Source organism: Syngnathus leptorhynchus, chromosome 16 (genome assembly GCF_054491065.1).
Source record: "Syngnathus leptorhynchus isolate UIUO chromosome 16, UIUO_Slep, whole genome shotgun sequence".
Lineage (NCBI taxonomy): Eukaryota > Metazoa > Chordata > Actinopteri > Syngnathiformes > Syngnathidae > Syngnathus > Syngnathus leptorhynchus.
The window spans coordinates 6,967,371-6,992,967 of NC_141210.1; the positions used below are offsets into that span (position 1 = coordinate 6,967,371).

The window sequence follows — 25,597 nt, forward strand, 5'->3', positions numbered from 1 at the left end:
GCGTGAAGGGGAGGATGGTGGGAGGAAGTCTTCGAACGTGTTCGGGAATCTCCGGAAACGCTCGGTCGACGCTCAAATAGAAAGCGCCAAATGCAACGCCACACAATTAGTCAAGTTAAAAGTAAAACAAAAAAAGTACATGTTCAAAAGCCAAGTATCAACACAATTTGATACTTTTGACACAACGGGGAAAAACAAACAAAAAACATAACGACTTTTTTTTTTTTGAGACATTTTTAAACACACATGTAGATTATTTTCTTAAAAAAATAGATCTGGCAAAACGCAAACACATTACCCTTGCAGGCCTTTGATTTTGATTACCTAGCAGCACCTAGCACGTTCACGTTACACATTTAATGTAGATTAGAATGAGTTGTGAAATGATAGCAACCGTGCAGTTTTCTGACAAGTGTTTGTGTGTGCAACAATGCAGAATTCATGGGAAGACATAATAAAATGTGCTAATTAACATTCTGGGGCTTGTCTTCAAAGCTCAGTGTCTGGTTTCATACGCTGACAGCTCCGTAACAATGCAGTAGATTTCACATGGTTAAAAACTTGAGTATCTTGATCATATGTATATAAATATACTCTACATGTCCAGAAAAATCTACACCCAAACTTCTGGCTCTTTGGAGTCACCAAGTTTTTGCCAATATATTCATGCTGTTATTCATCTTTCTTTCAAATTGAGTGCACAAATTTCATGAAGCGTCACCATCTTCCATCACCATATAGACAAATGAAAAGTGGAGAACAATCAATGCCTACCATCACTGCCACGTCTCCTCCTGTCTGTCCTACCTTTGGCCACAGGCCAGCTCTACATCACCAATGGTCTTTGGGGCATCAGCGGATAGAATTAAGGGCCCACCCTTGTCCCGGATCAGTACGTCATCCTCGATCCTGATACCCATGCCGCGGAAACACTTTGGGGCTTGCTCATTTTCCTCGCCAATATACAACCCTGTGGTAAGAGAGAACACATGAAAGCAGATATTTCAAGAGCTTTAATAGAAGCGAGTCTTTAAATCATAGAACTAACACAAAGTAGGTTGAGTTGTTTGCTATCGCAAAGAAAATCTAGGAAGTTCCTATTGTCACCTGGTTCTATGGTGATGGTCATTCCAGACTGTAAAGGTTGTGAGCGGGACAGTTCTGGAGTGTCATGGACATCCATGCCCAAGTAATGTCCAACATGATGAGGGCAGTACCGCCTTGCAGCCTGGGTAGAGGATAACAAAGAATTTTTTCAAATGGAAAATCAGTCTTAACAAGTGACATCTTCAAAAGTTTCCTGACCTTTAATAGATCAGCATCGCTGGTACCGATGTATTTGACGATGCCAAGACGCTTGAGCTGTCTTGCCAACATGGCCAGCATGGTGCTGTAAATATGGTCGAGACTGACACCTGGCGAACACAGAGATAAACAGGAGAGCTGGACCTCCAGGACGGCTTCGTAAAGTTCTGCCTGCGGAGCGCTAAATCTGGCAGAAGGGGGTCGGGGGGAGGCAGAATGCAATGTCACCGAGCGGAAAATGTTTATTTTTATTTTTTATTTGGGATGATCAACTTACTTTCCATTTACTGGCCACGTTCGGGTCACGTCGCTGACGTAACCAAAATATTCACAGCCGCCGTCAAGGAGCACCATTTCACCATCCTGAGGAAGAATAACAAAGTTGACTCATACAATTTGCAATCTTTTTAAGCGGCAAGGGAACAGCACCATGCAAGAATTTATATGTGCACACATAATGAAACATAATAAAGTGCATAATGAATACGAATCACTCTCACACAAACGCAGTCTTGTCTCGAGTTTTCTCTTTATTTGGTCTCATCATTTCTTTTTGCTAACAGTATATTGGAGTCATCTGCTTCTCTCTCTTTTTTTTTTCAAAGAAGCTTTCCCCAGGTTTCTTTTTTTTTTTTTACTCATTTTAGCTGGCATTAGCTTGTGGGCCTCATTTATAATGCATCAAGACACATAAAGTGACATTTTTCAAGTTTCCAATGTTACCTTAATGATTTGGTTGTTGTTTATGTAGTGCAGAGTATTGGCACGATTCCCACCGGCAACCACAGGCGGATAGGCCAGGAAATTTGCACCATGGACCCGGTTCTCAAAATCAAACTGCAATTTGAAGGAGAAATGATAACCTTTCATTTTTACATTGGGGGGGGAACTGTCTTCCAATCAACTTGTATATCGCTACATTACTGACTTAACAGCTCATAGCGCTTTCTTTTACCGAGCTACCTTAGCAAAGAGTACGGATTCATCCACTTCCCCGTGAGATAGAGCCATCGTCCGCCTAAAAGCCTGAAAAGCAAATCGGATTGAAGTGAAAACGGAATGAAAAGTAGAAGTGACTAATTATGACACGTCCCGCAACTACAATTCATATTTGCATTTAATTAGACACCAACCTGCGCTGTGATGCGACCTGCTTCTTGCATGAGGGCCACCTCTGCTGAACTCTTAAAAGCCCGAAGTGAATGAATGAGTGGACTTAGGGGGCGTGGCATTGGCCCGGCCTGCAAGACGGGATGGACATGTGCTTGGTGGAGTCGAGAGTTGGATGGATGAGAATGGTCATACCACAGCGTAGAGCCTGGAGGAAGATGGTAGTAGAAAGGAGTTCCATCGCTTCAGTTTTTTAGGATCATTCAAAATCAACACCTTCACTTCATTTAGTTGAGAATACAGTCGATTTATCATTTTGGTTCAGAGCTCCCCCTACAGTTGGCAAGTGCACTTTCAGCCCACAGTCGCAAACAATATATTTCAAGATTATTTTATCATGGAAATTCCATCTAAAAAAAAAATGAAGATGATGGGAATGTGTAAGGGGAACATCTTCACAATCGACTCACCTTTAAGGGCTTTGAGCACCAGACCAAGTTCTTCTGTGCTATGAACCCTCTCTATTCCAGTCAAAGCAGCAGCTCCATCCAACCCTGATCGCGGGCCATCCCACAGCTCCCTGCCTGGGTCTCTGCGAGGTACAAACAAAATGGCCTGGTCTGGTCGCCCTTTCCCGTGGAGGACCAAAGCACTGTCAGGCTCCAAGATGCCACACAGGTAGAGGAAGTCCTGGGCAAAGTTTTGCAAAGGCTTCAATGTCAAAAGCGAAAATTGAGTCTGCATAGTTAAGTCAATTATGGTGACAGTCTGACATTGGAAATAATTGTTTTGAAACAAATGGAGGATGACAAACTTTTGACTTTAGAGGTTCTACTGTACATTACTGAGAATGCAAGCCCACCTGGTTCTGGTGGAAAGGATACGGTATGTCATTGGTCATGTAGCGGGTCGGATGGGACAAAACAATGAGCACGTGCGTGCCGGACGATGCAGACGGTCCGAGTTTATCCGAGTGGGCCTCGATGAGTGAGGCCAGCCTGTGACGACGGAGTTCATATTCGGTTTGGCTCAGGCCAGGTGTCACCTCACCTGAGAATCAAATAGCACAACTGACTTACCGAATGCAAATAAAACCACATATTTGTTGCTCGATTACAGTGTTGCTGATTTCTAGAATACCAGGGTTGCGTACATTTTAAAATGCATGAACATGTTCAACATACGTATGAGTTTACTACGAGTGGTTGAAGTATGATTGTCACCATGTTTGATGAGGTGCGGATGAGTGAAAGGGCTTGGCTGGCCGAGGTAGCGAGCAGGAACCGTCTTTGGTTTCAGGTCTCCCGGTTTCACAGAAATATTCCTGCATGGACACCACAAACATCCTAAAAGCAGGGACAGAACACCTTTTATTTCTTTTATATTGATTTAAGTCAATCACAGCATGGATGTCAGAATTTCAATGTTCCATCACTGGTGCGTTATAGAAGAAGCCCGTCAGCTACAACTGAGGTCCTTGGGGGCTACCTGGGGCCCATGGGCACCAAGTTGGTGACCGCTGAATCGTGTAATTAATCAATCAACCAATCAACAGAGAGATATATTTAATTTACGTCTGACACTTATGTATTTACTTACTGTTGTGTACACAGACAATCACAGCAAATGATTGCAACATGTTCACGAGAATCTTACTAAACACATTAAACTACATCACATGTGCTGGAAATTGAATTGAATTATTTGTTAGTATTCCAAAGCTTGTTGCAAATGTCATTTCTTGAAAATCTCCATTTATCTCCTTAGTCAATGTGTCCAGACTTGAGGGACACTCTTGTACTATTTATGGAGTGTTGTTTACAGACTGACGCTGAAAAGAATGTAAGGGTTTTCTTTCAAATGTGTTTGTTAAACTTTGAGTCGATTGAAGGGGAAAAAAAAATATCGAAGTTCACCTCGGCTCCAACTTGGTTTTGGTAGTAGTGTGACAGCAGCCTTGAGGAGCACACTGCCTCCGGAGGACATCATTGTCGCTGCCTCTCGACGACACAGGTCACGGACACATGGCCATTTATAAAGTGTTGAGAAACATAAAAGTTAAAGCCAACAATTCACAAAGTTGAATTGTCATCCACAATGTAAATTACAGAGTCATCCGATAGCAACCTTACTAGCCGGGTTGCTAACAACCTCGCAAATGAGTTAAACCCTGCGTTTTATCTTACGGATGCTTGAGGCAGCATGCATGGCTTGTAGCTGATTCAAAGCGGCATTCACTGTTCTCGACGAAACCAACGTGTTCTACTAGGACACATTTATCGTGGCTGTACTTTCTCAATACGATAAAAATAATTAGGTGAATTATGATTATGTTTTAGTATTCCCGCAAGACAAAAATCAGGGCAGATAATTAACTCGATGGGGGTTGTCTGATTTCGTGCCTGAATGAAAAGGCAGAAAACGCCTGCGCCAAGGAAGCAGATTTGCAACGATAAATATCGACAACTGCTCTCCGTTTTCTCACCTTCTGTCTTAATTCAGCGAGTCCTTGCACAGGTACGATTATTTCCTTTGCTATTACCCTCATTGCATTGACATGAATTTTGTTTTGTAAATATTGCAGCATGCTAACAGGACAGCATACAGGATCTTGCGTCAAATATGGTTCTTGTCTCTCGAAACTTCTGTCTTGCTTTATTGCCATTATTATTTGTGATCCGCGGTTAAAACGGCTTCAATTTGTTTCTTTGTTTTCATTCGGTGATCGTGTTGATTTTGATTCATTTCTCACAAAAAGGTATGCGGACATAAATACAATAAATAAAGGTGCGTTTCGTCCGTGCACGTTAGCATATTATCACGGCTAAGCTACCTAACGGTAAAGGGACATTGTTATTCAACCTTAAACAGCTTGAGTGGTTTGTTTTTATGATGCCACTCAGTGCGTGTTGGACGTGACACAGAAGCATGGACGCTCGAAAAGTGGCAGAGTTGAAGGGCTTTGTGCAACTATGCGAGTCCAATCCCGCCATCCTGCAACTTCCCGAGATGGCTTTCTTCCGTACCTGGTTGCAAAGGTAAAGTAACTGCAGTTTGCTTTATGAGTTACGGTGTTCTTATTTTATGATGTATTATATGTTACTAAAACAATGGTAGAAACAAAAAAATGACCACGTGGACACCAGATCCAGGCAACTTGCAAAACTTGACAGACCTGCATGAGTTTGTTGAAAAGAGATGTTCAGCCTGCAAGCATTCAGGTTCTAGCAGGCCAGTTGTGAAAAAAAAAGTACTGATACAATTATTTTCGCAGTTAGCACTGATTATGTTTTGCAACAAATTTAATATGGCTCACAAGAATGTTGTCTACTCTGCAGCATGGGTGCAAAGATACCTTCCCAAACCTCCCCCAAGAGTCACTGCCAGGTAATGCATGATTTTTTTTTTTCAGTTTTTCATTTTCCCTAATGTTCTTAGGTTTTTGTTACTTTTATGTTTTTTTGAACAAGATACATGTGTAACAGTCTACCAGGCAGGCATTCAAATCTGTAAAGGTGTTCAGTAGATAAGAGCCTACTGAACAAAGTTTTACTCCAAAATAAAAATGAGAGAACATTTCTTGGGCTTCATAGTTGTTGTTTGTGGCTTTTAGGGTGAGTGTCCCTGTGGTCCTCCTCCAACATCTAAAGCTCCCCCAACTCAGCCTGAGCCTGCTGTTCCATCTGAGAACGAGGAGAGTGAACTTGGTAATTATCAATCCCTCGGTCAGTTTTTCTGTTGCTGTCTTATGAGCCTTCTCTCATTTTGATGTCTGAAGGGCTAATATCTGGTGCTGCACATGAGAAAAACAACAACATTTCTGATGTAATATAGGTTTCGGTTCATCGTAAACAATGTCCCTTGCTTTTTCAGAAATAGATCTTGAGGGCGTCATTGAACCAGACATGGATGAACCACAGGAAATGGGAGATCCAGATAATGTTGAGGTCCTTGTCAGATATGATAAACACATTTTTTTCATTCATTAAAATTAACTGTGTGTGTGTGTGGATATTCACTCAGGTGACAGAAGAGATGATAGAAAAGGCCAATGACAAGAAGATGGAAGCCATTGATGCTCTCGGAGGAGGTTATGGTCATCACCTGTGCTTTGCATACCTTACTGACGTCTATATTTAAATCTCTGCTTCGGTTGTTCTCGTTTGTTGTAGGCGATCTACAGAAAGCCTTGGATCTTTTCACTGAGGCCATTAAACTGAATCCTTGTTTGGCCATTTTGTATGCAAAGAGAGCAAGGTGATATTTACCCACATGCCAAAGTTGGAGTTCATTTTGAGATGCTACTCACGTTCTGTCCTTTTTGTTTTAGTGTTTATGTTAAGATGCAGAAACCCAACGCGGCCATCAGAGACTGTGACCGAGCCATCAAGATCAACCCAGACTCGGCGCAGCCATACAAGTGGAGGGGGAAAGCCCACAAGTACCCATTCTCCTTCACACTAAAGCTTTTTTATTTATTTATGGTTTTGACTACTTCCTATACATGATGTCCTTCACAGGATGCTGGGCCACTGGGAGGACGCCGCCCGTGATCTGGCCACAGCATGTAAACTGGATTATGATGAGGATGCCGATGCATTGCTGAAGGAAGTCCAACCAAAGGTTCAGTATTCCCATTTTGACAACTTCTGACTTTCCCAATCTAGTAACCACGTTGGCATATCATCAAGCAGAGAATGGAGTTGCTGGCTGCAATATCAATCACGCTAATATTGCGCCTTCTTTCTGTACGCTTCAGGCGAACAGAATCAGCGAACACAGGCGCAAATATGAACGCAAGAAGGAAGAGAGGGAGATAAAGGAGAAACAAGAGCGTATAAAGAAAGCAAGGGAGGAGCACGCTAAGGCTCAGAAGGTGAGTTATTTGCTAAAAAAAAAAAAAAGGAAATCTATACATTTGTTCCCCACAATTATAAATGGTTCATAGGTGTCAGAATAATTTAACATTATCTGAAAAGTGATATATTGGCGTCTTTCACCGCCTCTACAGGAAGAAGAAGCTAGAGGAGGGGCAGGTGGAGCAGGATTCTTCCCAGGTGGGAAAAAATCTTCGATTTTAATTTGTGCATTCGGATTAGTTTAGAAATTGTATTCAAGTTAATGCACGCTTTATAGTACAGTAACTATTTAACTCAACATGTCGCTTTTGGTGAATCCTTGAGTGTACGTACATACCGGTTGTGGTTTGAAGGAGGTGGTGCAGGATTCCCCGGTGGATTCCCAGGCGGAGGAGCCCCCGGCATGCCCGGCCTGAACGACCTCCTGCAAGATCCCGAGTTGCTCACCGCTATGCAGGTGACTCACTGTTCCCTTCAATCAAAGATGTTACTCGTAACTGAGGTTGAACTTTTTGGCTAGTAGCCATATCTAGAACATATAAGATGTGACCATGTTCTCAGGACCCAGAGGTGATGGCTGCCTTCCAGGATGTGGCACAGAACCCTGCTAACATCGCAAAGTACCAAAACAACCCCAAGGTCATGGCGCTCGTCACCAAGCTGAGCTCCAAGTTTGGGGGCGCCGCACCTCAGCCATAGAGGAGACCGGGAACAGAGATGAAATGAAGATTTTGTTCGCCGCTGCAATCTTTGAGGGCTTTTCAGTAAATCTATGGCGCGCATATCAAATGTTCTCAGTTGGTAACCTAATCGGAGTGCTTATTTAGAGGAGCTGAGGGTGAATTTGAATCAAAGCTATTTAATCAGTACTAAGAGCAACCAGAGTGCCGTCTGGGTTGTATTGACTTAAATTAGCTAACTCTTAAAACACAAAGTTGATGTTTCTCGCATTTGCATTCTGAGAGCTCCATCCGCACTCGCTAACCCATTTCTACAGTCGTTTAACTGAGGGTTTGTTCAGATTTTGGAACCTAACCAGTTTTTTGTTTTGTTCTGTCAAAAAAAAGGTGTCTGAGACATTTGGGGAAATGGGTTAATAAAGCTTGTTTGTAAAAGGCATTTGAGAATTCATTTGACTTGACTTTGTACTGACACTAGCATCTCTGAGACCTTTCAAAATAATGTCCAAATTACACCTAAATCGGGACTATGAGGCAGCATTTAATTGGATTAGAGGCTATCCTACCACTGATGATTAAATTATCAGATTCACCCATCCCAAAATAATAGTTTGAAATCTGCTCTGTCATTAATATTACTGTTTATTTGAAACAAAACGAAAAATGTACACAAACAACTCCGCTTACAAGTTGGATGGGAAAAGAAACACCGTGGGCATAACCTAAAGTTCTCCAGCTAGTGTCCATACCTGGAAAAAAAAAAAAAAAAAGGACATAACGACCAACTCCCCAACAATTTAAGCAATGAAAAAAAATCAAAATCACTAATTTACTCACTTCTGGAACTCCCACTCTCTGTTGTCCAGAGGACACACCTGTCTTGTTTTGAGCCAGCGGGAAATACAGTGAAAGTGGAAGGCGTGCTGTGGATGACGATGATAAATGAAACCATTAAAGCGTCAAGGTCTTCATTAAATGTGTTACTTCCTAGCAAAGCTTTTTAGCAGACACAATCTGCACTGGATTATCCTCAAGATTCTTCAGTTAAATTAGCAAAACTCACATTGCAAACACCCCAGGCAACTGTACACTCCTCGGACGTGGCAGAAGCTTGGTTGGCCTGGCACTCTATACCTGGAGAAACAAATTACACATGCTTAACATATTTAAACTCTTACAGTAACAAAGGCAGCTTTAACCCTTTAAACAAATGACTTGAGATTTTTGAATGGCCATGTCTCTCACCACTATGTTCAATCTATTGTAATAAACATATTTTAGATATTCACGTCAACTTACAAAGATCCATGATGTGGTTTCGACAAATTGCACAGTTATCCACAACAATGTCCCAAGCCCACAGTGCCACGGCATTCCACTAGAAGGGGAAACAAAACAACTAGATTAAACATGGGTCGACATAAGGATTAGAACAGATTGCTGCATGACTGTTTACATGTCACAGACTGGTTTTGTTTAGGAAGGAATGACGTTTTTATGATAAGTTTTAATTTGTTATTATTATGCACTTTGCTTCAAATGCAATTGATTGCTCTTAGTGGAAGCTGAATTGAATTGACCCAATGGCAAGTATTAAAAAAAAACCAAGAGTTTCCACCGCTTTAGTGAAGCTCATCGCAAGCTAACTAAGCCGCAGTGCTACAACGTTAGCAATTTAGCATGCTAATTGATGCTAACTAGCTAGCGTGTTGATCTAGGAAAAAGCTGCGGCGTTTATTCACACGCGAGTAGCTCAATTACCCAGAAAACCATACCTTCTTGACTTCAAATCGCTTCTTACTTGCTCCGCTACTGGAACAGCTAGGTGCATCAACATCCATCGCCGCTGCCATGTTGAATTTCACAAGTTAAGGGTGAACGTGATTCAGCGAGAGGCTACTTCCGGTGTAGGATAAACCGTAAAGCAGAGAACGTCACGTTTTGAAACGTCATTCATTGGTACAAAGCAACGATTTTCAATAGTACGTGTATATTGTTGTGGACTTGCTATTTAGGCATAACCTTTTAAACAAAAAAATATTTTGGAGAAAATGAAGGTGATTAGCGTGGAGAAAGAAAATTTAGGTTCCACCGAGATTTGAACTCGGATCGCTGGATTCAGAGTCCAGAGTGCTAACCATTACACCATGGAACCACATGAATGGGCCGCAGTGTAAATAGTAATAAGACTGTTATTTTACTGGGCCAAGGCTAGTGCGTCATCTTTGCTTTTGATGTTCAAGGAAATGTTAAAATTAGGGAATTTGAAGCTTTCATTTAGGTACACGTACTGCTTTGCTCCACACTTGTGACATCCATAAGCAACAAAAATGATTTCCTCCACAAGCAAACACTGCATTCCATCCAGTCAGCATATTTATTTTTACAACAATAAATCATTTTTACACATTGTCACAAATTCAGCCATTGCAGAAAATATTTTATGTTTTTGTCACTTTCTTCTTTTTGGTCACAACAGGCTTCATTTGAGGCTTTTTCTTTGCTGGCTTTGGTGGTTTTGTCTTGACCCTTCCTAGTTTAGTCTTGACTCCAGAAGTTTTCACAAGGTTGAGTTTAGGTTTCTTGGCTTTTACATGAGCAGGCGCCACATTAACAACACGCTTTTTGTCAGAGTTGGAGCTGTTTTCCGGACAGGACTTGAATATCTCCAGATCCTTGACCTTTTGCCCTTTTAGCTTGGGAGGGAGGCCACAAGTAGCTGCCACCTCCAAACTCACTTTCTCCATCCACCTGGTGCAAAGACAAAGAAACAATTCAAATCATTTATGTTTGATTGTCTTCTGTTTGCATTAAAATAAATTAAAAGAGAAATTGCATGTGGTGTTGTTCACTGACCTGCGCAGCGGCAGCAAAGTACAATCACACAGTAGAGGGTTATCTTGAAGATCAACCACCTCCAGGCCAGTGAGATAGACTAAGTCAGGAAGCTCCTTTAGCTTGTTTCCTCTCAAAGTGAGAGCCTTCAATCTTGGGCCAAGCCCGGCCAGAGCATCCCGAGACATCTGGACATCAGACAGCACCATTAGACTGGTCCAACATACAAATTGGTACCATTTCATACCTTCTCAGTGCTCATCTGGTCCATGTATAGCCTCTTCAGACTTTGTGATATGGGCCGAAATGCATTTGGTCCCACTGAGAGAATCCGATTTTGAGATAGGTTGAGTTCCTCCAGACTAATGGCTTTGGATAGAGCATCAGTTGGAATGGTTGTCAGCTTATTTGAATCCAAGTGAAGTTTTCCAAGAAAGGCAGAGTCCAAAGCACCCTTGGTAATAGTGCGTATGGTGTTATTAGTTAAGTAAAGCTCCCTAAGTTTCGGAGTTACCGAGGTCAGCAGACCCTTGGGTTCCATTTTTGAAATGGCATTGCGTTCCAGGTGTAATGCAAACAGATTTGGTAAGAGTCGCAGAGCTGTAGAAGGAAAAAATAAATTTCATTTTTATTCATTCCAGTCAGTCTTTCTAGTCTACTCACCTGAACCAGGAAACTTTGTCAAACGATTCCCCTCCAGGTAAAGATAACTGAGCGCCGGGGCTCCAGTGAAAGTTTCCGGCCCCAACGATGTGAGGTCATTGTCAGAAAGATACAAATAAAACAATTGTTTCATTCCTCGGAACGCGCCACTTTCGATTTCGCGAATTTGACAAAATTCCAGGTGAAGGGAAAGAACTTGGTTGGTGGCTGGAAAACTGTTGGCGGGAATATTGTGGAAGTGGTTACTGCGAAGGTCCAGTAGTTGAGTTTTTGCAGGGAAGCCTCGCGGTACTTTGTTGTGACCTCGGTTCTCACATGTAGCATGTTGTGCTTCAATCTAGAAAGGATTGAAAAGAATTTTTTTTATAGCCTTAAACGTGGCAAAATTACAGTACAGTCGTATTGATACAAATATTCCGGATGATTGACGACTCTCATCCGAACTCACGTGACAGTCACAGTTAAGCGGACACTTGACGTTCTGTTTGGGTTTGACTGTTGGTGGGATGCTGACGGCGACCGCTTCCTCCTCAAATTCGTCCTTCAGTGTGTCTCCCCTGCTGCGGCAACGCATGTCCGCCGCCGCCACGGCTCGGAGAGGCTCTTCGGATAGGTGAGGAGGTCCAGCACAGGTTCCCAACAGTTTGACACCTCCAACGCTCGCCCAGTTCTTTAGCGGCCTCATGTAGCAGCTACAGTAGATGGGGTTGGCTTGGAAAAAAAAAAAATAGTGCAAAAAAATTTAACTCTCAGTAGGCTTTGAGTGTGATTATGCTACGTACCAGTGAGGTTGAGGCTGGCAAGGTTCTTAGGGCCCGCGAGAGGCTCCAAGTAACGAAGCTGGTTGTGACTAAGGTCCAAGTAGGAGAGCACAGGAGCCTGGGACAAAGCCTGCTCGGAGAGGTCTTGGAGGGACATGTGGTTGAGGTACAAGTGCGTGAGCTTGCCCATGGAAACCGACTCTTCGCCGAGGTAGATCATGCGGTTGTGGCTCATGTCCAGGTGTGTTACCTCCTTGAGTCTACAGAAGATAGTCAACACGTTTTTACCAGCAAGTTTTAGACATTCAGATTTTTTGAGGGCTCTTTTAGGAGAATTTCTGAGGAGTCACTGGTCCAAGTACTTCATAAAAAAAATGCTACCTGGTCATAGCCTGAGTGGGGAAGAACTGAAGCTCATTGTGGTCCAGATTGAGGCGGGTCAGAATGAACAAGCTCGCAAATGCCTCAGGAGCCAAATTGTTGATAGCGTTATGGCTAAGACGAAGCCACTTGATGTGTTGCAGGCCCTGAGAGACACACATGAAAAGTGACTCCTTTATTTTTGGTACTTGAGTCAGAATAGCATTATTTTAAATAAATCAAAATACATTGTCATCTACTGTCTCTTTTGTTTTTTGGGCTTCCGAGTACCTGAAAAGCCATATTGGGGATGTACACCAACTGGTTATGAGTGAGAGCCAACATGTTTAATGAGCCAAGCTGCAAGAAAGCTCCAGGTTGGATCTCCTCAACTTGGTTGTGGTCCAGATGAAGCTCCTTCAAAGACGAGAGGCCATCAAAAGATTCCTATAGAAGCCAGTATGGAGTGGAAGATTAATTTGAAATAGCACAACCCTTTTAGATGTATTGGTTTAGTTTTCAAACCTGATATAGGATGTCAATTTTGTTGTAGGCCAGGTTAAGGGAGACCACACGGCCTAGCATACGGAAAGCCCCCTCCTTCACTTTGACAATGTTGCATCGCTGTAGATTGAGGTGGGTGAGATAAGGTGTGTGTACAAATCCTCCCCTTTGGAGCATTTGTAGGTTGTTATTCCTCAGGTCCAGTTTGATTGTGATCTGTGCAATATTACATCAAGTGAGAGAAATAAACATACATATGTAAAATCTATTTTCTTTTTTTTTTACCAGACATTATTTTCTCACCTCGTCAATAGTCAGGGGAACTTCAGTAAGGTTCTTGCCAACGCAGGCCACCGTGAGCTTGGTGCTGTCGCAATTGCACACCCGAGGACACTTTCCTGCCTCCACGTTTGATATGACTGCAAAAGTCCCCAGTAAAACGGCAGCAGGGAGGGGAAGCATCTGTGCAAGGAAAATGAGAATTTCAGTTACAATGTTGGCTGTAAGATAAGGTACTTTAAAAAATATCAAAACTATCATGCTGACAAGAATAGTGTTGGTTAACTGCTACAATCCACCTAACTCAATAAAAATAAAAGCAATACTGCCTTGATAAGTGTCAAAATAGAAATATCTTTAGTGAGACACATGGAAATCTTTACTACATTATAACCTTTGAGAGTAGCAGGTTGCAATTATTCAGGAACTTGAAACAACTAAATATCTTACCTTCATGCAGAAGTTGATATGAAAAGAAAAAAATAAGAACGAGAAAATATCAATGCCAGCGACTTTTCAAAATTCTACGTCCAGCGTGTTCACCGGAGTCTGTGGAGTCCAATGGATGAACGAGTCTTTGGTAAATTCTTCCTCTTGTGACCTTTGATCCCTGCACCCCCAACTGCAAATTAACACCTTGGTTTTACATTTTCGGACTAGTTAAAAGGCTGAGACGCTGCAATGAAGCATGACTAGTCAAATGGATTCCGAATCCTAAACTTAAGAAAATAATCTCAAATTTCATTCCAGCTCAAGTACATCTACGTGTGTGTGTGTGCTGTAACTCTATAAATGTAAAACCGACCTAAATAAAGCACAAAACACGCCAACAAGGTAAAATCAACGAAATTTATTTTAACGACGCAGAGCCATAACAGTTTGTGACTCTAGTCAAAAAAAATACATCCCTTTTGTAGTTTACCTTCACTTTAACAATACATTTAATGGGTCAGTCATAGCACATTACAGCTTATAGCTTCAAAATAGAAAAAAAAAAGCAAATAGATACAAAACCAAAAACTACTGTTATGTACATAGTCCAATATAACGTGTTGTGTAGCCAGCAGATGAGTGCCACCTGCCTGGCAGTCCCGATTTTTATTTTTAAAAATACCAGCGGTTCCAAAGATGTCATCGAAGTGTTGCGCAACAAAACACTGCATGTTCAAGCAACCAGATCTTCCCCAAAAATGCAAGACGGTAATGATTGATTAAAATGAGGATGATGCCCCTTTAATTAAAATTTGTGCGTTATTTGTGTTCACCCACGGTCCTCAGCTCTCCGTGCGTGTCGTCTGCAAGGTGGACTGAAGCTTGTATCGAGAAGAGCCACAGGACTCCAAAGCCTTGTTGTTTCTGGGGGATAAAAAACATTTCTGTCATCAGTACGCAACTCCTATAATGGCCAATCATGCATGACGGGCTTCAAAACATGATGTTAATGCTACCGTATTTGTCATTTCATCAAATTAGCTGAAATCACAGTCACCTACCTTCCTTTGTCCTAGTTAATGCTTGCAGGAAATTCATTTATCAAGAATACATCAATGTGAAGAGTCACCATTGTTTCCTGGTGAGTATTGAGCGATGTTTTATACCTGGAAGCTGCCTTGCTGATTGGCTCATTCTGTCACGCCCTTACCGGGACATGAAGGCCTCCAGCACAGCCACACTTTCTTTGGGGAAGTAATCCTGACGAACGGCGTGCTCCAAGGCCTGTAGGTGACCGGCGACCACCAGCACAGGCTTCACCTTGTCTTCACTCTGAGATGACGACAGGAGCGGACGGAGAGAGAAGAGGAAGTTGGTACAGAGACTCAAAAGGACACGGAGGTCGAAGGAATCTGATTCCGCTCACCTTAAGAAGCCCCAGCAACACGAGCAAAGAGGATACAAAGTTGTAGCCTTGGATAGAAGAAAAGGCTTTCCTCAAAAGGGCATCTGTAAGAAGAAAAAAGGAGGGATTCGCTTTTATGGATACAGTACCAAGAAAGTCCAAAAGCACATTTTATCTTGCGTAAATTGGAAAGAAACTACACTAATGAAGAATTTGATATGGAAACAGTATTGTAAAATTACAACACACACAAAAAAAGGTGCTCTTTGTATTCCACCCAAAAAAAAAAAAAAAAACTCTCACCGACACTTTCCAAGACTGCACTCTTGACTTCATTATTGTCCTCTTTATACACAGACGCAATTTTGAGAAAGGCTTCAGCTGTTTTTCTCGCATCGCTCACATCCACCTGGCCACAAAAAAATGGAACGTCGTTGACGATAGGTCATATACGGGTCACCGAAAAGTCTTCTCTTATATTATACCTGCTGTTCAATCAGTGCTGCTCTTTTGGACCCCAGCCTGAGCAGTTTATCCGGCGACGGAAAACTGAGAAAGGATGAGACGTCGGGCGGTCGTTGTGCTGATGGGGGTGTGGATAACTGGAAAGGCAAAGACGGTTTTAGAAAAAAAAGTTTGGCTGATATTTAATTAAGCGGGGGGAAAAAAAAGTATTAAGTCTATCTGTATTATTGAATTCTCCTCATGAGAAGCATGCTGATCCGACTTACCTTGCTGCCAATGTTTAAATCTTGCTCCTCTTCTTCCTCCTCCTCTTCCTCCTCCTCTTCCTCATCCTCGTCTTCCTCTTCCTCCTCTTCATCCACCTCCTCATCATCTTCGTCGTCATCATCGCCATCATCCTCATCGTCATCCTCCTCATCTCCTGGTTCACCCTCATCATCACTAAAATAAAAAGAAAACCAATTTTGATAATCGACAAAATTGTGTTATAAACACAAATGTAAATGAACTTGAACGTTACCTGAGTGATGCCAGAAGCTCGGCCATGTTGCTGTCTTCCATGAAATCTCTCAGAACTTTGCAGCCGTCCTCTCCCAGGCAGTTTCCTGCCAAACAAGGTTGAGCGTATTATATGTAGTCACAACAGAGGAATATACTTTTCTTTTTTTTTACCATTTAAATCCAGTTTTTCCATCTGATTCTTGTTCTTGACAGCATGGGCCACAGCCAGTGCGGCATCTTCAGTTATCTCTCCGAATGACAGATTAAGTTCCTGTGTATTGGAACCGAGTATTTGGTCAGATAGGAGATGAAGTTCATTTTATCATGCCAATCTCATAAATTGTAATATACAACAGACAGGCCAAATGAACACTCAGACCTTCAAGATGGGGAGTCCTTCTGAAACCGTTTCAGCGATCGCTGCTGCTCCAACTGGGCGCACCAAACAGTCTCCAAAATTGATCACCTGGATGCTTCGTAAATGTTTCAAGGCCTGTGAATGACAGAAAAAGAGTATTAACACAGAAACAAAATAATCTTAGTCAACACTCATGTCCGATTAATCATATTTTCAAATTTTACATTACAGTTTAAGCATAAGCTTTAAGCCTTAAAGCTTGCAAGCTGCTGTCAGATAATAAAAGTAGGTCTTGGTTATAACATGATCATTATGCAATATTTGTAATCATACCTGAGCCATGGCAATGGCACCCTTCTCAGTGAAGGTGTTGTCATTGAGATTGAGGGTGCGCAGGTTTGGATTGTGCTGTACAGCCGTCGCCAGGGCTTTTACACCGGGGTGATTGATGCCATTTTGGGGCATGTGGATCTCCTCCAGGCTGCCCATTAACTGAAAACAAATTACGCGCTTATACAACAAAATTGTTTTCCGGACAGTAGCATTTCCTGTAGAACTCCAATTGGTTCTTTGACTTCTCTACCTGGAAAGCTTGAGCGAGAGCAGTGGCGCCGTCATTCTCCAGACGATTCCTCCCGGCGATGAACACTTTCAGGCTGAGAGGCGGACCTTCTGCGCTGGACTTTTTATGGCACTCAATCAGCGAAGCAGCTAATATCTGACAAGTGCACAACATAGTTTTTACTGTTTAAACTGGAGCACAATCAACCTATAGAAAATTCAATCAATTTAAAATACGCCTCGATTGAGGTTGATTTACCTTTCCCCCTCCAATACCCATGCCGCAGTTGTTGAGTCGTAGTTCCTGAAGAGTGTAGCAGGAAGAGCTTTTGAGCAACCTCTCAATTCCCTTCACCCCGTCTGGGCCGAAGGCGTTGTCACTGAGATCTAAAACGGTCAGCTTGGCACCCGCCAGCATGAGAGCATCACCCAGTGAATTCTTTGACAGAAAGAGAGAAAAATATTAAGACCCTGTAAGTGAAGAGAACATTTAAAGAAGACCCAGTTAGGACAATGTTGTTACCAGAGCAGGCGGGATCTCAGAGCGGAGACGGCCAGTAAACATGTCACTCCAGTAACAGCGCTGAAAGAAAAAAAGGTTTTCTAACTTATTGCTACTTTTTTTTTCTTGAGTCACCCTCAGTGAAATCAAAAGTATATTGGTGAAACCTTGAACAGGCTCTTTGTCTCAAGGGCCTTGGCGATGGCTTTAGCTGCCTCAACACCCACAGTGTTTCCTTCCAATCGTAGAGCTTGGAGACCTTCAAAGTTCTCGATCTCCTTCACAATCTCTTCAACTAGAATTAAAAAAATGGTTAAGACAGAAAGTAGCACAAAATGTGTTTCTATCATTCCTTCCTTGGCTGAAAGAATGGCAAGTGCACCATCTCGCACCTGATTTAGAATCATCGAGCTTTCTCCCCTGTCCTTTGTAACTCAGCTCCCCTTCTACAACTTTAGCTTTGGCCAGGGAGTCGGCCAACTGTGAAACAATGTCTGTCGCCATTAGGATACCTGGGGAAAAAAAACAAAACTGCATGACACTCATCAATAACACGTAACCAATCAGCAAATTATGACATTCAACTGATCATTGACTTTGCATCAAATGCAAAATATCCGCTGATCCAATTCAGCCTGTCAGATATGTGAAATTCTTATCGTTATGTACAGTATTGATTTTTTTTTCATGATGTTATTTGCAACCGGCTAGCTTGGTCAAGCGTTAGCCACCTGATGCTAACTTCGAACTACAAACCTTATCAAGGAGACATACAGTTGCTATCAAATCGCATCAATGGGTGGAAATTCCGAAAGAAAGCATTTGACTAAATATTTAAATCTTTTATTTTGGTGCGAAGTGTATGATAACAGTGGAGTTAATTATTGACAGTTGTAACGTGGAAAGTGTTGGAACGTGATTCGGCCCCTCGTGTGGTTCAACCGCACGCCGCAGACAAACACAACCGACAGTTATGTACTACAGCGACTTAAGAATAGTCAAAGACAAAACCAAATCTGTTATTATGATAATTATATGAATAAAAACAATACCCGAGCACTGCAGTTGTCAATGAATGCCGTCGAGTTCAGGCTCCCGCTCGTTCCTGACGTTCAAACGACAGTTCAGCACCACAACAAACTGCTTTACGACTTATTTGGTAGACAAGGGAGTTGTAGTTCTATTAGCCTACACTGACGCGTTCACGTTCCCATCTTAAGCTCCAAAAAAAAAAAAAATATTCTCAGTACAGACCATCAAAATTCAGACTCAAACCACATAATTTCCTCAGAAATTTCTGGAATCATTATTTGACAGACAGCGTAAATTGTTTTGCGATTGACTGACGAACACTCCAGATTAAATCAGAGGGAATCATACGACGTTTGTTCCGATAGTGATTATCTTTGCTGGGGAGTTAGCTGACGTCATGTGATCTGGACTTCAAGAGAAATCGAAAGTAAGCTATCAGAAACCTAATAGTCTGGTTTATCCTAACTGCGAGCAGTCGTCGTGATAAATCGTGCACTAATGTAATATATTTGCCGCTGGAAGTCATCCCCCTGCTACATCACACCATTTTGTTTGCTCATCAATGAACTTCCTCACTTAAAGAAGGTAGGTGCTTTCTAAGTTCTGCTAGGCAGTGGCGCCATGTTTCATTTCTAAACAATTAGCCCAAATATCGCTTAAAATGTTCCTATTGAAACTAGGAACGCGTTCATTACATGTGACCCCCCTCTCTTTGCATTTTTCTCCCCCATTCTCGCAGGGAGTAAGAATGGACTCGCAGAGGCAGAAACGCAAGAAAGAAATCCAAAAAGCTCTGAATTTCATACAGTAAGATTTGACTTTTACACATCTTCATCAGGAATGTTCATACACCAAATCAATATCAATTAGAACATAAATTTCTCTCTAAATTCAGATTTAATTCCTTTGCACTAAAGAAGGATCTCGTGTGTTTTTGTCAATAAATTACCAGTGTGCTTAGACTCCAAACTTTATTTTCAGGCTGGTTTTTTTTTCTTCACATTTTTCTGCATTCTTCTCAGGTCTTCAGTGCCATACCCGGATCCTGAAGGCTACAAGGTACAACAAAATCTTGTGTCTTTTCTCTGTTTCCTCTCTGCTAATAGGTTAGTTTACAAATGTAAGATCCACATCTTAACTCTTATGTAGGTTGGTAACAGGAGTGACAAGACCAAATAAATTTTGTGCGACAATATCAACACATCTAACTGTGTTCTGATCCACAGGACTTTTTAATGAAGTTGATCTGCAACCTTCTTGAGGAGGGCAACAACTTGTTCAGGGACGGCCACTGGAAGCAGGCAGTGAGGCAGTTCAGCGAAGGCTTGAATGTTTCTGAATATTTCTCACTTGAAGGATTCGAGATTCCTCAGGATTTAGTGGAGAGTCTATATGTCAACCGAGCAACTGCTTACCACAGCATGGTGAGATTGATCTGCTTTCTCGAAACTTATTGTATTGAAATTCTCCTTCCTTCAAAATCATTTCCTTATTCGCTCACCTGCAATTTTAATGCCTTTTTCCAGAATAAATATGATAATTGCATAAAGGACTGCGATAAAGCTCTGGAGTTGTGTAAAAAAAGCCACAAAGTGTTCTACTTGAAGGCCCTTTGCTTGAAGCAGCTGGGCAAGTACAAGGAGGCTTATGACTGCACGAGCAACTGTTTGCTCATCGCACATCAGGTAAATCATACACATTTGGACATTGCAGAAATATTCTTTACCGTCCCAGTGCAGAAATTCAATTTGTGTCTAATCACAGGACAAAAAGGTAAATGAACTCGCAGAGGAACTTATGAACCATCTGGGACTAAAAAAACAAAAACCCTACATCAGCAAGGTGTGAGTTAATTTTTTTTTTTCATTGTGTCTTAGATATGACTATCATTTTAATGTGTTTCTCATGCCTAGGTGTCTTATCATATCGGAAATATTCAAAACCCTTTGAGTAGAATTGCACCAGGTGAGTATCATCGACATTGCAGCAACCACATGGCTATTTTCACCAACATGTAGATCCTGAATGCATTTTTTTGGACCTGTATCTCCTTAGTCAGTTTTCCTGGCGTGCCTCAATGCTTTGCCCTTCGCAACGCAAATGTCAGGCAAGAGTCTGCCATCTCAGACTTGGACAGGCAGGATGCTTTGGAGGACTCTGAGCTCTTAGGAGATGACCTGGACAACCTTCTTGATTGTGTCCCCAATGAACATTTACCTGTTGAGGTAATTGCTAGCATTGTGAGAAGAACACAATAAATCAATTTGTGAAATAAATAGACACTCGTTTGGGAAAAAAATATATTCAAGATCCAGAATTTGTTTTCTTCTCCTCTTCTAGGTCCACAATCCGAAAGTAGCCTCACCTCCCAGTGGGAAAAGCACTTTTTTGCTTCCTGCCTCAAGGCCTCAGCTCCCCCCAGCTTTTTTTACCTCTCCCATGAGTCAATTTAACCCCAAGATCTCCCTTTCCTTTGGTGGTCACAACTCACTAGATGCCCTTGATGACCTATCAGCTCCACAGGGTCCGCATTCCTCTGATAACCTCCCTGGAGGTGGAGAAGATATGCGTTTGAAGTCAACAACACTAGATTCTCTAGATGACCTCTTAATGCCAACTGCATGCGGCGTATCGCTAAAAGCCACTCAACCTAAAACAAACCTAGAACAATTAGATAATTCTTTTGATGACTTGCTTGATAAATATCAACCTGTGAGGCTCACCCGTGACCCGTCCGCTCAACTCCGTTCGAGCCAGCTGGACTCGCTCGATTCCTTGGACACGTTTCCCGCCGGGAAAGTCGAGGGGCATTCTGTGCCCGTACGCTTGTCGAAAGCAAAAAGCCTGGACTCGCTCATCTTTTTCAGCTCTTCTGGTAATTACAACTCGTTGAAAAATGATTATTGGCTAAGGTGCAGATGGAATCATTTATTCTTCCAGATGGAGATATTTAGTCACCTTGTGAGCGCATACTGTTTTGACTTTAAAAAGTGACAAATGCCGGTTTTCCTAAACACGTGTGGCACTGAGAGGTCAAATGTTTATCACAGGAAACTTTATCACAATATGTGAAACTAGTTTGTGTTCTCCATGTTCTTTCTCTGCCCTTTAGTAACACAAACTCAAGTCTCAAACCCTTTGTGGGCCACCCACGACTTCACGCAGGCCTGTTGGAATTGCATTCCTCGCGAAGGTAGGCAGCTTAATCTGGACATTTGCCCAGCTTTATACTTCTGTGTTGTCCAAAATATTAATTATAATTTTAAAAAAAATGTTTCCAGGTCAAGGGGTTCACTCCTTCATTTACAAACCCGAGCCAGGCCACAACTGTAAGCGAGAAATTCTCCTGTGTAGACGAAAGACAGATTTACCTTCGGAATGGACCAGAGTGCGACAGCCACCGACATGGACGTTCATTACGGGGCCTTTTCTTCTCTGCAAACGTAAAAATGACATTTTGTCCTTTTGATTTGATAGAAAACCAACCATTGTTTTGTTTTCTATATAGATCATCCAAAGTATGAAGATCTGGGCATTTGTAAGTTTGGGGAAAAATGCAATTACGCCTACAACCAGCTGGAAATTGACGTTTGGACCGAGGAAAGGAAAGGGACCCTGGACAGAAATTTACTGTTCGGACCATCGACTGTTGCCGACATAGACCCTGTGAACAGCATCATACGCCTTCGACAGGAACACAAGGGCAATTTCATCTTCCTCTGTCAGGTCAGGATGGAGATGAAAATGTAGAATTTTTTTGGGGAGTTGTTCATTTGGATCTTTTTGTCTGCAAGGAGTGCTATGACAGTAAACCTCGGATTATCAGTCGGCGCTGCAGAGACAATCACACAGTGTGCTCAAACGTTCACGTCCATCACTCCTTCGACGCTAACAAGTGAGTAGAACACAAATATCGACTCACCGTAATGCATATTTTTATTTTGTCGACTTTGTGCCCGTCAGATGTTTAACATTTGAAGTGAAGACTTCTCAGAGCAACTACAGAAAAGTGCGTCCATTTAATATATTGGCCCACTTTAAAGTGTGCAGCCAAAAGTCATACGACGGATGCCTCGGGGAGCACAAGTGTCATAACGCTCACTCCGTCATCGAGCTGCAAACCTGGAAGGTGCAGAGAGACACAGGTGAGGAAACGTGTCGTTGAATATTCTATCCGGGGATTTATCGTCATCATTTCTTCATCAACGTTTCCCATGGCATTGAATGTTTTTGCATGTTTTCATCAGTGCTGGATGGGATTAATGAAGTTAGCGCTCACATTTTAATACTCGGAGCGGCACTGGAACAGATTTTTTTTTAAATGATCATTTTGTTTCCCCGGTGGAAGAATATATAAGCCAGTCGGTAATAAGATTCAAACACCCACTAAAGAAATAAAAGTATTGTTTCAATCATTTGTATTATCTTTGGGGAAACCTTCCGTTTAGTTTCTTTCAATTAGTGAATTCGTCTTTTTGACGTGTGCTTTTTTCTAGGTATCACTGCTGATGAGATTGTTAAAGTCTCAGCAAAATATGATAAAGAGGAGCAGAATTCCGGAAACGAAAGAAAATTCAGATCAAGTCGAGTAAGGCAGATTTTTGTTTTTTGTTTTTTACATTGCAAATAATATCAGTATCAGCTGACAATGTCAAACAATTCTTTTTTTTTTTTTTTTAAATGTGATGAGGAAGATCTTTGTTTTCATAATCACTTGCAGTCATTGCTCATGCTCCATCCTCCATTTTGCTATTGCCTCTGTTTTCCCCCTCATATTTCATCAATTTATTTTCCGTGAATGTTGCATGATTAAACTACTTAACTCCACTAACAACTAAGCACCGATTAGATTGAAAACTAGCTCCAATTAGCTTTGTATCCTTTATTTTTAAGCAGGCTACTGCTGCTACTACTGCTGCTGCTACAAACGATGTGGACATACTAAAAGGCAAAAGTTTGAACATGAAGATGAAGTTTATCTGTGCAAGCTGCTTCCAAGACGGCCACATAAGTACGCCAGACATACAGCTCAAGTATTGCTCCGGCAAGGCCAAGCACCCGTAAGTAAAAGGAGCAGGAAAATGTGTGCTATGCCACAAATTAAATTTACCTAATTCATCAAAAACAATTCTAGAAAAAGTCAAATCTGTACATTGACATCATAAAAATACTTCTTTTAATGTCAGACAATTTTTGTGAAACAAAAATGATCATTTAGGTTTTGATTGGTAAATGAAGTGCTTATTTAGACTAGCAGAAAAGGAAAGCCTTCCTTGTTCTGACGTCTCACCGGTATTTTTAGTCCTTTTGTTTTTCTACATATTTTCAACATTCAGCTGCTCACACTCCCTCTTCTTTTCACGTACAAACAATGAACACTCCCAGGTGGATGAGCGAGCAAAACACGCTCATGGTGAAGTCCTTGGATAAAAATAATTGGGTCCCTGTCAGACCGCTTCCAACAAAATACTTTCCCGCACAATATCAAGTGAGTTGAGAAGTTGTTGAATTAGTTCACTCCGATTTCTTTCCGTGGTTTATTAACTTTTTTTTTATTTTTTTTATTTGCAGTTGTGCGCCCAGATGTTGGCAAAGAAGAAATGTGACTACGGTGACAAGTGTTCCTTTGCCCACAGCCCAGAAGAAAAAGAGATGTGGATGTATATGAAGACTCAAAATGGCGAGTTATTGAAACAAAAAAAATCTTTGGAACTGTTCCCTAATTGATGATTGTATCCCTCCTTCCTTTACAGTCATTGATATGTTGCAGATATACAAAATGTGGCTGACATTAACCGCACAAAATTGCCAAGCAGACAAAACCGCGCCCGCCCAAGAAAAAGACATCGTCATGCCAACAGATAATCCGGAACCAACGGTGGGTAGAGTTTATGATTATATTCCCGCTTGCGATTTCATGATGAATTATATTTGCGTTCTACGTTTCAGTGCGGCATCTACTGTCCTCTGTGTGGCAAGCACAGTAACGGCGAGCGACAATGGCAACGACACATTTCCTCCGCCAAGCACAAGGAGCGCCTGTTCAGTTGTGAAGGAGAAGACGAGGCTTTGAAATGGACCCACCGTTTCCCCGGTGTTTCTTTCCAGCTCTGTACCAAGTAAGTAAAGTCATCACCCGGCCAACATATTGAATATGAAAACCACTATTAGTATTTTTGGTTTATGTTTGTGCTGCGTGTTAGGTCTGAAGCTGACTGCCCCGAAGGCGCCAGTTGTGACTTTGCCCACAGTCGCGAGGAGTTGCAGGAGTGGATCGAGAGACGGAATTTCCTGCGCCGCAAATTGGACAAAGCCAGGGAAGATCTTCTCATCATGCCCGATGATGACGACTACGGACAGTACAACTTTCTACTTCAACACTAAGAATTACGAAAGAACCAATTGTTGTTGTTGTTTTTTTCAAACAGCATTTTATTTTATTTTGTCTTTACTGCACAATTTTCAATGATTTCAATCAATTTGTTTTCAATTCGGGCCTCATAGAAAAATGTTTTGGTTTTTTTTAGACAACAAGGGAATCCAGGAAAACAAAAACGAACTATTCACAGTAACTGTTTTTTGGGAAATGACAGGTATTTTAAAACTGAGTTTTGTGTTGTCTTTTTCTCTATTGCTCGTGAAATTGCGCCAATAAAAATTTATGACAAAATCCTGCACAACACTGTCATACAACTCTATATAAAAGATAATTATTCCATGCAGACAATGTTCTCTTGATAGGCCTTGTAATTTAATAAGTGGCATGATCAAGGCTATTTCCACATTTTGTACTTTTGTTTACATCTGCTAAGATTTTCGGAATAATGTTTTAAAACCTGTAGTTCACGGTTTCATCTTATTGTGGACAAATTAAAAGTTTGCATCATGTGTATTCTGATTTTTGTTGGGAATATGCACTTAAACAAAACAAACACCACTTCTCTATTCATTTAAAAACTCTTTAACTTCGGGTAAACTATGCATC

At 41.7% G+C, this 25,597-nt stretch overlaps 6 protein-coding genes and 1 non-coding gene across 11 annotated transcripts; 2 read left to right on the top strand and 5 right to left on the bottom strand.

Annotated features, from left to right (window-relative positions):
* Positions 1 to 803: 803 nt before the first annotated feature.
* xpnpep3 (X-prolyl aminopeptidase 3, mitochondrial) lies at positions 804 to 8,277 on the bottom strand. The gene is made up of 11 exons (XM_085934453.1): positions 4,332 to 8,277; positions 3,639 to 3,761; positions 3,278 to 3,465; positions 2,886 to 3,105; positions 2,439 to 2,623; positions 2,269 to 2,331; positions 2,029 to 2,142; positions 1,583 to 1,668; positions 1,306 to 1,492; positions 1,108 to 1,228; positions 804 to 970 (listed from the first exon to the last, which is right to left on the bottom strand). Exons 1-11 carry the CDS (start codon positions 4,402 to 4,404, stop codon positions 804 to 806), a joined length of 1,527 nt encoding a protein of 508 aa, XP_085790579.1. The 5' UTR covers positions 4,405 to 8,277.
* Positions 4,730 to 8,393, top strand: st13 (ST13 Hsp70 interacting protein). Of its 3 annotated transcripts, none has more exons than XM_085934456.1 (13): positions 4,730 to 4,932; positions 5,319 to 5,453; positions 5,754 to 5,802; positions 6,029 to 6,122; positions 6,289 to 6,362; positions 6,439 to 6,505; positions 6,588 to 6,672; positions 6,746 to 6,856; positions 6,936 to 7,038; positions 7,175 to 7,291; positions 7,427 to 7,472; positions 7,631 to 7,731; positions 7,836 to 8,393. In XM_085934456.1, the coding sequence occupies exons 2-13, from the start codon at positions 5,344 to 5,346 to the stop codon at positions 7,971 to 7,973; spliced, it is 1,095 nt and encodes a 364-aa protein (XP_085790582.1). In that variant the 5' UTR covers positions 4,730 to 4,932; positions 5,319 to 5,343; the 3' UTR covers positions 7,974 to 8,393. The 3 variants fall into 3 exon arrangements, with proteins under 3 accessions (XP_085790582.1, XP_085790580.1, XP_085790581.1); XM_085934454.1 differs by having other exon boundaries at positions 4,778 to 4,932; positions 7,628 to 7,731; XM_085934455.1 differs by lacking the exon at positions 4,730 to 4,932 and adding an exon at positions 5,184 to 5,202 and having other exon boundaries at positions 7,628 to 7,731.
* A 185-nt stretch (positions 8,394 to 8,578) lies between these two features.
* rbx1 (ring-box 1, E3 ubiquitin protein ligase) lies at positions 8,579 to 9,884 on the bottom strand. Its single transcript, XM_085934459.1, has 5 exons — positions 9,730 to 9,884; positions 9,254 to 9,332; positions 9,018 to 9,088; positions 8,792 to 8,877; positions 8,579 to 8,703 (listed from the first exon to the last, which is right to left on the bottom strand). Exons 1-5 carry the CDS (start codon positions 9,805 to 9,807, stop codon positions 8,691 to 8,693), a joined length of 327 nt encoding a protein of 108 aa, XP_085790585.1. The 5' UTR covers positions 9,808 to 9,884; the 3' UTR covers positions 8,579 to 8,690.
* Positions 9,885 to 10,037: 153 nt separating this feature from the next.
* On the bottom strand, positions 10,038 to 10,109 carry trnaq-cug (transfer RNA glutamine (anticodon CUG)). The gene has a single exon. It is a non-coding gene; the product is annotated as a tRNA-Gln (tRNA).
* Positions 10,110 to 10,321: 212 nt separating this feature from the next.
* chadla (chondroadherin-like a) lies at positions 10,322 to 13,539 on the bottom strand. Its single transcript, XM_085934139.1, has 10 exons — positions 13,381 to 13,539; positions 13,099 to 13,293; positions 12,865 to 13,020; positions 12,595 to 12,740; positions 12,235 to 12,473; positions 11,901 to 12,163; positions 11,453 to 11,789; positions 11,037 to 11,389; positions 10,811 to 10,977; positions 10,322 to 10,705 (listed from the first exon to the last, which is right to left on the bottom strand). Exons 1-10 carry the CDS (start codon positions 13,537 to 13,539, stop codon positions 10,396 to 10,398), a joined length of 2,325 nt encoding a protein of 774 aa, XP_085790265.1. The 3' UTR covers positions 10,322 to 10,395.
* Positions 13,540 to 14,191: 652 nt separating this feature from the next.
* Positions 14,192 to 18,964, bottom strand: LOC147044526 (ran GTPase-activating protein 1-like). 2 transcript variants are annotated; one of them, XM_085933220.1, is made up of 16 exons: positions 18,633 to 18,964; positions 17,973 to 18,092; positions 17,748 to 17,875; positions 17,602 to 17,661; positions 17,338 to 17,517; positions 17,101 to 17,235; positions 16,851 to 17,009; positions 16,539 to 16,652; positions 16,331 to 16,430; positions 16,179 to 16,263; positions 15,925 to 16,099; positions 15,679 to 15,795; positions 15,497 to 15,602; positions 15,215 to 15,297; positions 14,999 to 15,120; positions 14,192 to 14,712 (listed from the first exon to the last, which is right to left on the bottom strand). In XM_085933220.1, exons 2-16 carry the CDS (start codon positions 18,082 to 18,084, stop codon positions 14,631 to 14,633), a joined length of 1,758 nt encoding a protein of 585 aa, XP_085789346.1. In that variant the 5' UTR covers positions 18,085 to 18,092; positions 18,633 to 18,964; the 3' UTR covers positions 14,192 to 14,630. The 2 variants fall into 2 exon arrangements, with proteins under 2 accessions (XP_085789346.1, XP_085789347.1); XM_085933221.1 differs by having other exon boundaries at positions 14,955 to 15,120; positions 18,633 to 18,956.
* LOC147044527 (zinc finger CCCH domain-containing protein 7B-like) lies at positions 18,779 to 25,500 on the top strand. 2 transcript variants are annotated; one of them, XM_085933217.1, is made up of 22 exons: positions 18,779 to 19,039; positions 19,135 to 19,197; positions 19,352 to 19,419; positions 19,635 to 19,671; positions 19,839 to 20,036; positions 20,139 to 20,297; positions 20,377 to 20,454; positions 20,526 to 20,577; positions 20,668 to 20,837; positions 20,953 to 21,487; positions 21,725 to 21,805; positions 21,894 to 22,055; positions 22,121 to 22,338; positions 22,407 to 22,507; positions 22,576 to 22,757; positions 23,109 to 23,200; positions 23,506 to 23,672; positions 23,998 to 24,100; positions 24,184 to 24,292; positions 24,366 to 24,490; positions 24,562 to 24,731; positions 24,816 to 25,500. In XM_085933217.1, exons 3-22 carry the CDS (start codon positions 19,361 to 19,363, stop codon positions 24,994 to 24,996), a joined length of 2,979 nt encoding a protein of 992 aa, XP_085789343.1. In that variant the 5' UTR covers positions 18,779 to 19,039; positions 19,135 to 19,197; positions 19,352 to 19,360; the 3' UTR covers positions 24,997 to 25,500. The 2 variants fall into 2 exon arrangements, with proteins under 2 accessions (XP_085789343.1, XP_085789345.1); XM_085933219.1 differs by having other exon boundaries at positions 18,779 to 19,197; positions 23,509 to 23,672.
* The last annotated feature ends 97 nt before the right edge of the window (positions 25,501 to 25,597 follow it).

Coding starts and splice junctions, on each gene's coding strand:
- xpnpep3 (XM_085934453.1), bottom strand. CDS start 4,404: ATGATGTCCTCCGGAGGCAGTGTGCTCCTCAAGGCTGCTGTCACACTA. Junction 2,143..2,268: donor AATCCGTACTCTTTGCTAAG/GTAGCTCGGTAA, acceptor TTCAAATTGCAG/TTTGATTTTGAGAACCGGGT. Junction 1,669..2,028: donor ACAACAACCAAATCATTAAG/GTAACATTGGAA, acceptor ATTCTTCCTCAG/GATGGTGAAATGGTGCTCCT.
- st13 (XM_085934454.1), top strand. CDS start 5,344: ATGGACGCTCGAAAAGTGGCAGAGTTGAAGGGCTTTGTGCAACTATGC. Junction 5,803..6,028: donor CCCCCAAGAGTCACTGCCAG/GTAATGCATGAT, acceptor TGTGGCTTTTAG/GGTGAGTGTCCCTGTGGTCC. Junction 6,363..6,438: donor GAGATCCAGATAATGTTGAG/GTCCTTGTCAGA, acceptor ATATTCACTCAG/GTGACAGAAGAGATGATAGA.
- rbx1 (XM_085934459.1), bottom strand. CDS start 9,807: ATGGCAGCGGCGATGGATGTTGATGCACCTAGCTGTTCCAGTAGCGGA. Junction 9,333..9,729: donor AGCGATTTGAAGTCAAGAAG/GTATGGTTTTCT, acceptor TTCCCCTTCTAG/TGGAATGCCGTGGCACTGTG. Junction 8,878..9,017: donor TTGCCTGGGGTGTTTGCAAT/GTGAGTTTTGCT, acceptor CGTCATCCACAG/CACGCCTTCCACTTTCACTG.
- chadla (XM_085934139.1), bottom strand. CDS start 13,539: ATGCTTCCCCTCCCTGCTGCCGTTTTACTGGGGACTTTTGCAGTCATA. Junction 12,741..12,864: donor TCCCCAATATGGCTTTTCAG/GTACTCGGAAGC, acceptor TGTGTCTCTCAG/GGCCTGCAACACATCAAGTG. Junction 10,978..11,036: donor ACCAGATGAGCACTGAGAAG/GTATGAAATGGT, acceptor TCTGATGTCCAG/ATGTCTCGGGATGCTCTGGC.
- LOC147044526 (XM_085933220.1), bottom strand. CDS start 18,084: ATGGCGACAGACATTGTTTCACAGTTGGCCGACTCCCTGGCCAAAGCT. Junction 16,264..16,330: donor GGAAAAACTGGATTTAAATG/GTAAAAAAAAAG, acceptor CTTGTTTGGCAG/GAAACTGCCTGGGAGAGGAC. Junction 15,121..15,214: donor TGTTGCTGGGGCTTCTTAAG/GTGAGCGGAATC, acceptor TCGTCATCTCAG/AGTGAAGACAAGGTGAAGCC.
- LOC147044527 (XM_085933217.1), top strand. CDS start 19,361: ATGGACTCGCAGAGGCAGAAACGCAAGAAAGAAATCCAAAAAGCTCTG. Junction 21,488..21,724: donor CATCTTTTTCAGCTCTTCTG/GTAATTACAACT, acceptor TCTGCCCTTTAG/TAACACAAACTCAAGTCTCA. Junction 24,101..24,183: donor ACTTTCCCGCACAATATCAA/GTGAGTTGAGAA, acceptor TTTTATTTGCAG/TTGTGCGCCCAGATGTTGGC.